Source organism: Gopherus evgoodei, chromosome 1 (assembly GCF_007399415.2).
Source record: "Gopherus evgoodei ecotype Sinaloan lineage chromosome 1, rGopEvg1_v1.p, whole genome shotgun sequence".
NCBI classification, from domain to species: domain Eukaryota; kingdom Metazoa; phylum Chordata; order Testudines; family Testudinidae; genus Gopherus; species Gopherus evgoodei.
In genome coordinates, this window is record NC_044322.1 from 3,246,835 (window position 1) to 3,258,039 (window position 11,205).

Here is an 11,205-nt window from a genome sequence, read left to right on the forward strand (position 1 = left end):
CTATTCCCCACCCCCTCGCTCTTGTCACAGGGAGATGGCAGTGTGGTGGGCTGTGCTGGGGCTGTTGGCTGCCTGTGTGGCCAGTGCTGCGAAGGAATCTGTGCTGAATGTGTGCATGGATGCCAAGCACCACAAAACCAAGCCAGGCCCGGAGGGGGCGCTGCATGGCCAGGTACGGTCTTGTCCTACTGACACATGTCAGTCCCATCCTGGACCTCTTGGCGCTTTGGGTGAGGAGTAACTGAGTCACTTGGGCCTGCTGTCCCTTCTAGTGCAGGCCTGTTCCTTACACCAGGTTCTCTGGGGCCATGGAGGACTGCAGTACAGGAGGCTGGAGGTGTTTGCAACACACCAAGAATTGCGGTTTCTCTCTCAGCTCTAGTAGGCTGAAGCAGGTTGGGTCGTGGCACCAATGTCCTTGGGCTGGCAAGGGAGACCCAGCTCTCTGGCCAGGACTGGCTCTAAGCAGCAGCAAACCAAGCATGTGTGTGGGGGTGGCACAATTTCAGGGGCAGCGTTGTTGGAGGTTTTGGGGGCAGCAAAAAACCTAGAGCTGGCCCTGTCTCTGGCAGCAGCGAAGCAAGCCATGCAAACCAGGCTACTTCACCCTTCTGAAAAGGGGCCTGTCCCTTGCTGGTGCCCTAGGGAAGGGCTCTGACTGAGGCAGAGGGCTGGGGAGCCAGGACTCCTGTGCTGCCATCCAGCTCTGCTACTGATTATGTGGGTGGACTTGGATATGTCCCTTATTTCACTAGAATAAACTGGCCCAAGTAGCAAGTGTCAACCCAGGTGCTGGAACTTGGGGGCAGAGGGAGGGAGTCTGCAGCATCCCCTGGCTGGAAGTGGTTTCCATCATACACAGGGTTTACAGTTGGGTTCAATGGCTCTCAGCACCCCTGCTACACCAACTGTTCTAGCACCCCTGGGTGTTAACATGGCCCTGTCACTGTGTAACCATTTTACATGTGGTTTTGGGAGACCTCAGCTTGTTTAAGACCATGGTGACAGCCACCATTACAAAGATCTATAGAAGGAAAAAAAGAGCATTTGAAAGAGGGTTTCCCACCTTTCTAATGGCTGGTAACTGCACCCCTGAGGCCCTGCCCCTTCTCTGCTCTCCCCCTGCCAAGTTTAAAAAAAAACAACAAAAACCTACAGATGTCAGGGCTTGTCCAGGTGCCATTTCACTCTCACACACAAGCTGAAACCCAGATTGTCTGGGTGAAAACTGGACAGGTGGCAACCCTAATCTGAAAGTCAATATTGAGTAAGACTTGAAGTTTGACACAATTCCTTGTCCCCATTAGCTTTTGCTGTAGAGTTGTTTAGAAGGCAGTGTCTCTCCCCTGCTGTCTGGCAGATGGAGATGGCAGTAACCATCTTCTGAGAAGAGAGGGGTTAATAGAAGTGATCTGACTAACAGCTCCAGGTCATATGTCCTAGAAGACACAACCAGACCAATACATGCAGGGACAGAGAAGATCTGTATCTGGTGCTGACTCTGAAACTGCTTATCAAACTCTGCAACCTCACTGCCAGAGAAACCGGCCCAGCATGTGGTCTGGTCAGCTGTTCCAAAATGCAGCAAATCTGTATCCCCACCAGGTGCTGCCTTTCTGGTCCCAGGCTCCCAGCAGTACTGCAGGATATAGGCTTGGTGAGAAAAGCCAGACTCTTCTTGAACAGGAGGCGAAAGGGAGGGAGAGAGGAAAGCAGACCGAAGGTTGAGGTGGGAAGTGGAGGGGCAGGGTGAGCTGGAGCCAGTGAAGCTGGTGATGTCAGGTGGGTCTTGCTGTCTAGCCCAGGCTGGTAAGAAGATCTGGGATTGGGACAAAGAAGGTGTCCCAGCAGATTGCAGGAGAGAAGGTGGGGGAGGCAGCCATGTCCTTTCCCTCCTCTCTCAGACAGCAGACAGTCCAATCTTCCTCCTAAAGTGTGTGTGTGTGTGTGTGTGTGAGAAACCCCACCTGTCAGAGTGTGGGGGAGTCTGGCCCTGCACCCCTCTTCCTGGGACTCACAGTGACTCTCAGCCAGCCAGTAAAACAGAAGGTTTATTGGACAACAGGAATACAGGTTACAGCAGAGCTTGGAGGCACAACCAGGACCCCTCAATCGAGTCCTTCTGGGGGTTCAGGGTGCTTGGATCCCAGCCTAGGATACCCTGAATTCCAACCACCCAGCCCAAAACCAAAACTGAACTAACTCCCTCCAGCTGACCCCTTCCTTTTGTCAGGCTTCCTGGGCAAAGGTGCTGTCCCCCTCCCCCTCCAGCCTGGCTCAGGTTACAGGCTTAGGTCCTGTCCCTCACCTCAAGACATCCCGAGCTCTCCCATCCCCACACATAGTCCCTACTGCATCACCCCACCCCAGAAAAAGGGGTGTGGGGGCACACCATCCCAATCTTGTTCACTGGCTACACATCTTACCAACAATCTAATTTAGTTCAGCTTTCTAGTTCCACATGATCCTCAAGTTGAGATGTGGAAGTGGTGCCTTGTCACTAGGATGCTTTTTCATTTGGACAAACTCAGTCTGTCTCTTTGCACCTTCTTCCCCATTCCCCACTTCCCCAGCATCCCACAGAGAAGATCACAATTGGGGTTGGGGGGGGGTTTACATCTGGAGGCCCAATCAAACCTCATTTATCAGCTCGGTGCCTGCACCTCCTGCCCCAGTCTGTAGCTTCCCCACTTCACAACGTTTAGTAGTTTCAAGATCTCCCAGCACTCTGCAAAAAGCATCTCAGCCCTTCAATCCCCGGTCCTTAGCCATGGCCCTACCAGTGCTGATACCAGAGCAGTCCCACTAGGCACCACTAGAGGCCAGGGATGCTGCTGAAATCCCCAGCACCCTCTCTGCCACATGGCGAGCTGCTGAAATCCCCTGTGTACCCGTCTCTCTCTGTGTGCGCAGTGTGCCCTGTGGAAAGACAACGCCTGCTGCACGGCTGAGACCAGCACGGGGGCTCACCAGGACCAGTCCTACCTGTACAACTTCAACTGGAACCACTGTGGGGTGATGCCAGAGATGTGCAAGCGGCACTTCATCCAGGACACGTGTCTGTACGAGTGCTCGCCCAACCTGGGGCCCTGGATCGACCAGGTCAGGGGGTGTTGGGGCCGGGCACTGGGCGGGGGGGCGGGGAGAAGGCTGGCTTGGTGCATGTGCTCAAGGCTCCCTCTAGTGGCAGGTCTCAACAGTTCATCTCTCAAGCACCACAGGGAGTTGCTCCTTCAGCTGGAGCAGTCAGGGCTTGTGCTTTCTGTGCCAAAGACCCCAGGTTCAATTCTCCACTGGCAGCTGGTGTCCCGTATCCAGCCAGAGCCATTGCGTGTGGGCAGGACAATCCCCACAAAGCACCTGGAGGCTGCACTGAAGAACAGCTCCTTATCTTCCCTCCCCAGGCTGTGCCCCTGGGGTCCTGCCATCCCCCACCCCTGCTGTCTAGGGCTCCAGAGAGCCTGGCACCAATGCTGAGCTCTGCAGAAGGCCCCAGCTTGGCTGGTGTCTTGGTGGGACTGATGCTGCCTCTGTCCTGGGGTGAGGTGGGTTCATGCAGGGTGTTTGCTTTGGAGGCAACAGCTAAGATCAAAGATGCTGCTCCTGAGCAGGGCTTTGCAATAAATCCAGGGACGAGATCCTGGACATCAAGCTGGCCTGCCCATTGCCTGGGTGAGCTGCATGGGATGCCTGTTGGGCTGTGGATGCTGCAGCTCAGGTGTGCGGGGAGGCTGCTGAGGAACTCCCTTCCCCTGGGGACTGGGCCTGCTTCTGCTGGGACTCACATTGGCTCCATTCAGTGGTGCTGGATTTGGGGGTGGGGAGGGGGAGAGCATGTCTCTGACCCCTGCCCACTGGGGAGGCTGATGTTCCTCCTGGGTGAAGTCCAGAGCTGCCCCCTGATGCTCACAGCTCTGTCCCAGCAGGCGGATAACAGCTGGCGCCGGGAGAGGATCCTCAATGTGCCGCTGTGCAAGGAGGACTGTGAGCTGTGGTGGGAGGCCTGCAAGGATGCTGTCACCTGCAAGGAGAACTGGCACAAGGGCTGGAACTGGACCTCAGGTCAGTGAGCTGCTGAGAGCAAACCCACCACCCCACTCTGTGCTGTGGGGTGGAGTCAGGCTGCTGCAGCCTGGGGGTGGGGGGAAATGGGGAGGGGTCAGACCTCGCTGTACTGATTCAGTTCTGGGCCTCTGAACCAGCCCTAGAGGAGGGGCTCCTATCTCTTCTTGCCCCTTGATGGCAGCAGCCCTCTGACTAGCTATAGACCCTGGGTGGGGGCTCATGAGAGGAGCACCCTGGAAGTGAGGGGCTGGGGCTTGTAGTCTCCTCTCTTCTCTGTGCTTTCCCTGGTTTGGGTCAGACTAGGGGAGTGGCTCATCCCCTGGACTGAACGTAGTGTCCAGTGAACCTGGGGCATCTTAGCTGTGGCAATGGTGCCCATGCTAGAGCAGAGGCCAGGAAATCTGCTCACCCAGGAGGCAGAACTGCCCAGCAGGAGGCTGTGTGGCTCTGGGCTCTTCCTCCCCAAGGTGAGTGGGGGTGTGGTGCCCCTCTGCTCACCAGTATCCCCTGCCTCCAAAGTGGGTCCAGGTCCTGGAGGCAGCCACAGCTGTGATGTCCCAGGGACAGAGATGGAGAGTGTAAAATGGGGCTCTCCTTGATGTGCAGAAGGAGCTGGCAGGAGCCCTGGACTCAGGTCTGTGCTGTGAATGCCCATGTAACTTCAGTGGGCAGAGGAGTGAATGGGGCTCAGAGCCTAGGCTGGAGCAGTGGCAGATGCTGTCCAGAAGAAGGGTGGCAAGTGCTTAGAACCTGTGACTTGAGATCTGCTTCAGTTCCCTGCTATTGATTGTAGGGGGTGGCCACTGCCTGACAACATTCATGGCTCTCAATGTTCAGGAGGCCAAATAAGCAAACCAAGCCAAATACCTGCTCACAACCAATCCAGGGGGTCAGACTAGGTCACCCTAATGGTTCCTTCTAAAGACCCCGGTGCAATACAATCTGGCTTTGCAGGAGTGGGTAGGAATGTCACTTTTCTTGTTTTTATGCAACATGCCCACCTTAGCAGAAGGGATGTTGAGGAATCATGCAGTTAAACCAGTGGTTCTCAAACAGGCGTATATGCCTCCCTGGGGACATGCAGAGGTCTTCTGGGAGTACATCAACTCCTCTAGTATTTGTCTAGCTTTACAACAAGCTACATAAAATGCCCTAGTGAAGTTGGTATAAACTAAACTTCAGACCATGACTTATTTATACTGGTCTATTGTACTTGCATTTCAGTGTATAGTCTACATTCCAATTGAGTTTTTATAACTGTATTGGTAAAAATGAGTCAGCAGTTTGTACATGTGCTGTGACACTTGTGTATTTGTCTGACTTGGTAAGCAAGTAACTGAAATGAAACTTGAAGGTACATGAGGCAAATCGGACCCTCCAGACAACTGTACCCCTGTCAAAAGGTTGAGAGCAACTGATTTTTTTTAAACTACCTACACTTCCAGTGTGGCTTTACAAGTTACTAAACTCCCCCACACACGGCTAAGACCCAACTCACCAGTCTGTAACTCTTCCTTGGCTCAATGTCTCTCCTGCAGACTGTTCTAGCCCAGTGGCCCATGACACTAGCCGTACTGGGACCTAGACTGGATATAGTTTTGCCTTTTGACAATCTCTTGATTAGCTAGTGCCAAGGCTGAAGGCAGTTTTGCAAAGTGTTGGGATCCTGTATTGGCTAGCACTGCTATTCCATAGATCCTCTGTGTGACCATAATTCAGTCTCTGTGTGACCATAATTCAGTCTCTGTGCCTCAGTTTCCCACTTGTGTACTGGGGAGAAGAGCACTGCCCTACCTCAGGTTCATGACAATAGATAAGCTACAGACAATGGGGTGATGGAGGGCCTGGAAGGATTAACATTGGCAGAATTGTTTGGGGCAGGGGGGAAACTAGCTTAGGGGAGCCCAGCTGGGGTAGGTTCCTCATTCTTACTAGTCTCCATCTGTCTGCCCAGCCCATCAGGGTGCCAGCCAGGGATAAATCCAGGAGGTGAGCGACATGGCTACAAGCCCTTGAACTTCACCTCACAGGGAAGGACTGTTTCTCCCACAAGCCAGCTGGGCTGTTGCCAGCTCAGTCAGCAGCTGGGGACTGGCAGATGCCTAGCAGCCAGAGATGGGGAAGGCTGGCTAGAGGGAGTCCAGCCACAGCTTGCTCACTGCTGCCCTCTCTCTCCCTCTCTAGGGACCAACCGGTGCCCCCATAGCTCCACATGCCAGTTGTTCAAATACATCTTCCCCCGCCCGGCAGACCTGTGTGAGAAGATCTGGTCCAACTCGTACAAATACACCACAGAGCACTGGGGCAGCGGGCGCTGCATCCAGATGTGGTTCGACCCTGCCAACGGGAACCCCAACGTGGCCGTGGCCAAGTACTATGCCCAGAACGGAAGAGACGCCTCTCCTGCGCCACGGGCTGTCCTGCTGCTGCTGCCGGCTGCTCTCCGGTCCCTGCTTTGAGCATCCAGAAGCCTCTGGCAGCTCCACTGGCTTATACAGGAAATATTTCCGCTCAGGGCACAGGGTGTGTTTGCCCTGCAGCCCTGTTCTGGGCTCTGGCCAGCAGATTCAGGATTCTGTCTGGCTACTGCTAACCCTGACAAGACACAATAGAACCAGATTAGTCCCATCTCTCCCCTCTCCTGTGACTGCCCCTCTGATCTTATTGTCTGTTCTCCTGCCATGCTCCTCTCTCCCAGCGGGCTCTGGGAGAGATCCCTCCATGTCCTGGGGATCTGAGCTCTGTAACATGCAGCGACTCCCTGGCTGGGTGTATTTATTCTGTCAGGTTCCAGGGCAGGTCCCCTCTCATTATGATGCCCTCATTACCTAACTTCCTTGTCTGATCCCAGCCATCCTGCACTCCCTAGAAATACAGCTCTCCCCTCCCCTGGCTCACTGTCCTGCCCTTGTGCCCCTGAGCTGCAGGTGGGAACTGTCTGGAACTGAGACCTCCCAGCTTGTGGGAGAATCTGGCAAAATAAACTGTCCTAGCCCTGCTCTGTGCTTGTCTCCTCCTTGATAGAAATGTCCTTGTGCTCAGGGCTGCAAAGCTAGAAGTGGGCCTAGCTTGGGGCTCTCAGGTTGTCTTTGACCCAAACTGAGGTGGGATCTAGGCCTGGACACTCTGCTCAAACAGTGGCTGGGGGGTAGAGTATGATCCCTACATATGAGCCTGGCTCCAGTCTCTGCAAGCCCCCATGTTGGGCTCTGAATGCTTTGGCTGCAGAGCAGGGTCTGGGCACTGCAGGCAGCTGCAGCTTCCTCTCCTGCCTGGTGCTAGGAACTCACTCCACCTGGCAGATGTTCTGCCCAGTCCTGCACCCAGGTTGTGTAGCCTGCAGGGGGACCCTCTGTGGGAAGATGCAGGGCCCAGTCCAATGCTCACTGCAATACTGGTATGAACTACTGCCTCCAGCTGTTTGCTCTGGGTTCCAGCTGCTCAGATGTGTTCCTGGGCTGCAGGCTCCCTGTCTAATGCCCCTTCTTGGGCAGCTGGCCTATGGGGTCCCATTCCCTAGACCCTACTCTGTCCTTAGTGCCCTTCTTCCAACTCTGCCCTAGTGCCAGTTCCAACAAGCAGCCTATGGGCTCTGCACAGGGCCTGGGCTCTCAGGCCTTGTCCCCACAGCTGTTTGGGAGCAGCAGCCCTGCCCACTGGCTCTCTGGGTGGATGAGGCCTGAGAAAGCCCAAGAGAGTCTCAGATCTATGAGAAAAGACACTGGAATGCAACTATGTAGCCCTGTCATCTGCTCCTGCCCCCACCCATCTTCCCCCACTGGTTTTAGTCTTAGCTCTGTTTGTAGTCAGGCTCAATGGAGACTCCTGGATGTTCCTGCTGCTTGACAAAGTTGGACTGGAATTAAGGGGTCAATGTTTAAGGGTGAGAGTAATTAGCCCTTAGAAACAATTTCTTACATGCATGGTGGGATTCTCCATCCCTGGTGCTGTTTTAAATCCTGCTGGGCTGGTTTTCTATGAGCTCTGTTCTTGCTCAGACCGGAATTACTCTGGGATCTGCTCTGGCTGGCATTAGTCAGGAGTCAGATTAGCTGGTCATAGTGGGCTTCTATTGATCCACTAGCAAGGCCAAGGTTGGCTCCTTCCCGCTGACCCTTTTGCTCAGCAAAGCCACGTGCCAGGTTCTCCCTATATGTTCCTCTGGGCCTGGCATCCTGCCCCCAGCCTGGCTGCCATCACTCACCCCAGGGGCCTTAGTGTATTGTTCAAATCGATCTTCTCCCTCTCCCCACCCTGTGCAACTTTCACAGGGACTTGTCTCCAGCTACCGGAGCTGACTGGCTTCCCCAGTGCGCAGGGCCAGGTGGGGATGGGTATGGGGTGGGCATCCCTTGCTCCAGCTCTCTTCATTCCAAAGCTCCTTTCCTGCCTCGGCCCCATCTCTGGCCCAGCCCTGCCTGAGCTGTGTAAAGGGACCAGGTCCCACCCCACTGCTGAGGCTCCTGACTCGTTCCCAGCCCGCTGACCCTGAGCAGACCCTTGGGTGCTGCCCAGGCTCTCCTCTGAGGCCAAGAGGTGGCACTGTGTCCACATGCATCCATCAGCCACAAACCCAGAGCATCCAGCAGGCAGTAGCCGTGGTGAGTCATGCAAGAGGCTCGTGGGCTGGGCCAGTCATCCCAGAGGAATGGGGACCTCAGTGGTGGGGTGGTGGGTGAGCATGCCTTGCATCCTGGGCTGTGCCTTTCTCAGGATCCTTAGGCCATGCAGCAGGAGGAGCTTGGATCAGTCCTGAGAGGATGAGGTCACCAGGAAGACCCAAAGAACAGCCTGCACCATCCATGCAATGGGACCTGCAGGCTGAGACACTAAAAATCCACTCCTGTTCTTAAAGGTACATTTCCTTAAGAACAAAAAGGAAAAAAAACAATCTGGAATTTAGGTTTTTGCTAGATTTTAAAAGAGCAATTCCAAAAATTGAGTACTGAGAATAGCTTTCTTGGGTGCAGTTTAAAGGTTACAAGCAAACAAAAGCACCTAGGGATTAGCACAGAAGAGATTCACAAGTCAAAATAAAGAAATAAACCTGATTGCATCTATTTCAACGTTCCCTGTCCCAGTGAGTCCTCTTAGGTATGGAAGATGAATTTTCATACCTGATTCAAGCCTACACAGCATTGCTGCTCCCTGTCACCGTCTCTGGAGAACCACAGACAAAGGGAAAGTTTCTTTCCCAATTTTAAAAAGTTCTACCTTCCCATTGGCTCTTTTGGTCAGGTGCCTACTCCTTTTCTTCAGCTGGGGGCTTTTTAACCCTTTACAGGTAAAGCAAGCAGAGAACAGCTACCAAGAGGAATTTTACAGCTACTGGCTGGCTGGCTGGCTTTTATTAGTTGTCCCCCAAACTCAGTGGGTTCTGTGGTCCTGTGGGTCCTCCCATTAGGCTGGGGGGGATCCTTTAGCAGCAGCACTTCCCAGACACTCAATAGATACTGGCTGGCTGGGTGTCCAGGAGCTACTCCTCCCCCCATCATTTATCACACATGCCTTGTATCAGGAGAAAGATTGTGATCTGCTGAAAGTCATTTCTCTATCCATATATGTGTATCCCTAATGCATACGAAGTTATGAGAATTGTGTTATGTGGTTGTCACTAATCCATGCTGTAAGTTGGGGGAATCAGCTGGATATTAGCTCCCCAGAGGCAACAAGAAGCCTGGTATATATTAAGTTCTTTGTTAAATTGACACTCATATAAGCTTGCAGTGTCCAGCGGGCATAACTGGACACTGCAAGACAGAGGTTTCTAGGATTGTCTGGGACCGGAGATATTGGCTAGTGTCATACAGTTGCACAATCCAAGAAGCCGTTTACATGCCAGAGGCAGTGCGTGAACAGCCCAGGAGTGGAGTTCTCACAGCGGAGCAGGGTAAGGCTGGTTCCCAGAGTCGAGGATTGGAGTGACCTAGCAGATCACCAGTCCAAAGAATACCAGGGGAACGGCACAATCACTGCACCATGCGATGGTGTCTCATTGTTCCCTTGCGCTCCCTGTCAATCTCTCTGGGGCACTTCTTGTCTTATCCTTAGACTGTCATCTCTTTGGCCAGAGACCCCCTTTTTGTTCTGTCTGTCCATGCCTGGCAGAGTGGGGCCTGGTCTGTGACTGGGGTTTGGAGCTGCTGCAGGAATATAACCAGCATTAATATAGCTGTGAAGGGGTGGGAGCGATACTGTGCCTCGCAGACAATGGAGAAGCTCATACATTTTAGTCTGTTTGTTGACAAACTGGAGCCAGTCTTATTCTTATAGACTGATCAGTTTATGGTCACCAGGGACCACTGTGATTAGCCACTCTGATCTCCTGCATCACGCAGGCCAGAGAACCCCACCTAGTGATTTCTGCCTCGCCCCCGTAACTTGTGGTTGAGATGCTCTATTTTATCCGGGACATTCACACCCTGCCCATCAGCACGGCCTCTGGGAGCCCTACAGCACCTATCAAGCTCCAATGCCAGCCTCTCTTGTTTGCTGTGCCCGGGGGTGCTGCATTGTTTTTCTACAGCTCCGCGTCAAGAACCAGCCTCTCCTGTGGTGGTAAGTCAAACGCCCCCCAACAGTCTAAGGCCTGGTCTCCACTCTACAGTTAGGCCGACAGCGGTAGGTTGGTTGGGGGTGTGAAAATACCATCCCCCGGCTGATGGAGCTCTGCCAACCTCACGCTTGGCTAGGCACAGCTGGGGGAACGGAGGAACAGGCCGTGGAGGGTGGGAGTGTTCCTACAGTGCTGGGAAAACCCATCTGTGGGGGTGTGCTGCGGCTCTGCTACAGGGTTCTCCTGGCACAGATACGGCAATCTAGCTACACCCCGTACTGCAGACACACCCTACGTCTGCCACTCAACCACAGTTCCCTTCCTCACCCCGATCTGTGATCTCGCCAAACGACCATGGCGGGCCGTTCGATGAAGCGGCTTGCCATAAAAGCTCATGTCCTGGCACTAGTGATGCTCCTGGGGAAGCACCATCAGCTCAGAGAGGAGCAACACACAAAAACAGGGGGCAGGAGAGCGTGATCGAGGGGAGCTCAGAAGCTCTAACCAGTGACCCGCGGGCACCAATGAAGGCTAAGTAAAGAGCACTGGCCTGATGTTGTGGATCTCGCCCTCTTCGTCAGCTA

The 11,205-nt window shown here is 53.9% G+C and overlaps 1 protein-coding gene across 1 annotated transcript; it reads left to right on the forward strand.

The window, feature by feature from the left end:
- LOC115648585 (folate receptor alpha-like) lies at window positions 1-6,558 on the forward strand. Its single transcript, XM_030556394.1, has 4 exons — window positions 1-172; window positions 2,914-3,102; window positions 3,927-4,062; window positions 6,250-6,558. Exons 1-4 carry the CDS (start codon window positions 35-37, stop codon window positions 6,522-6,524), a joined length of 738 nt encoding a protein of 245 aa, XP_030412254.1. The 5' UTR covers window positions 1-34; the 3' UTR covers window positions 6,525-6,558.
- The last annotated feature ends 4,647 nt before the right edge of the window (window positions 6,559-11,205 follow it).

Coding starts and splice junctions, on each gene's coding strand:
- LOC115648585 (XM_030556394.1), top strand. CDS start 35: ATGGCAGTGTGGTGGGCTGTGCTGGGGCTGTTGGCTGCCTGTGTGGCC. Junction 173..2,913: donor AGGGGGCGCTGCATGGCCAG/GTACGGTCTTGT, acceptor CTGTGTGCGCAG/TGTGCCCTGTGGAAAGACAA. Junction 3,103..3,926: donor TGGGGCCCTGGATCGACCAG/GTCAGGGGGTGT, acceptor CTGTCCCAGCAG/GCGGATAACAGCTGGCGCCG.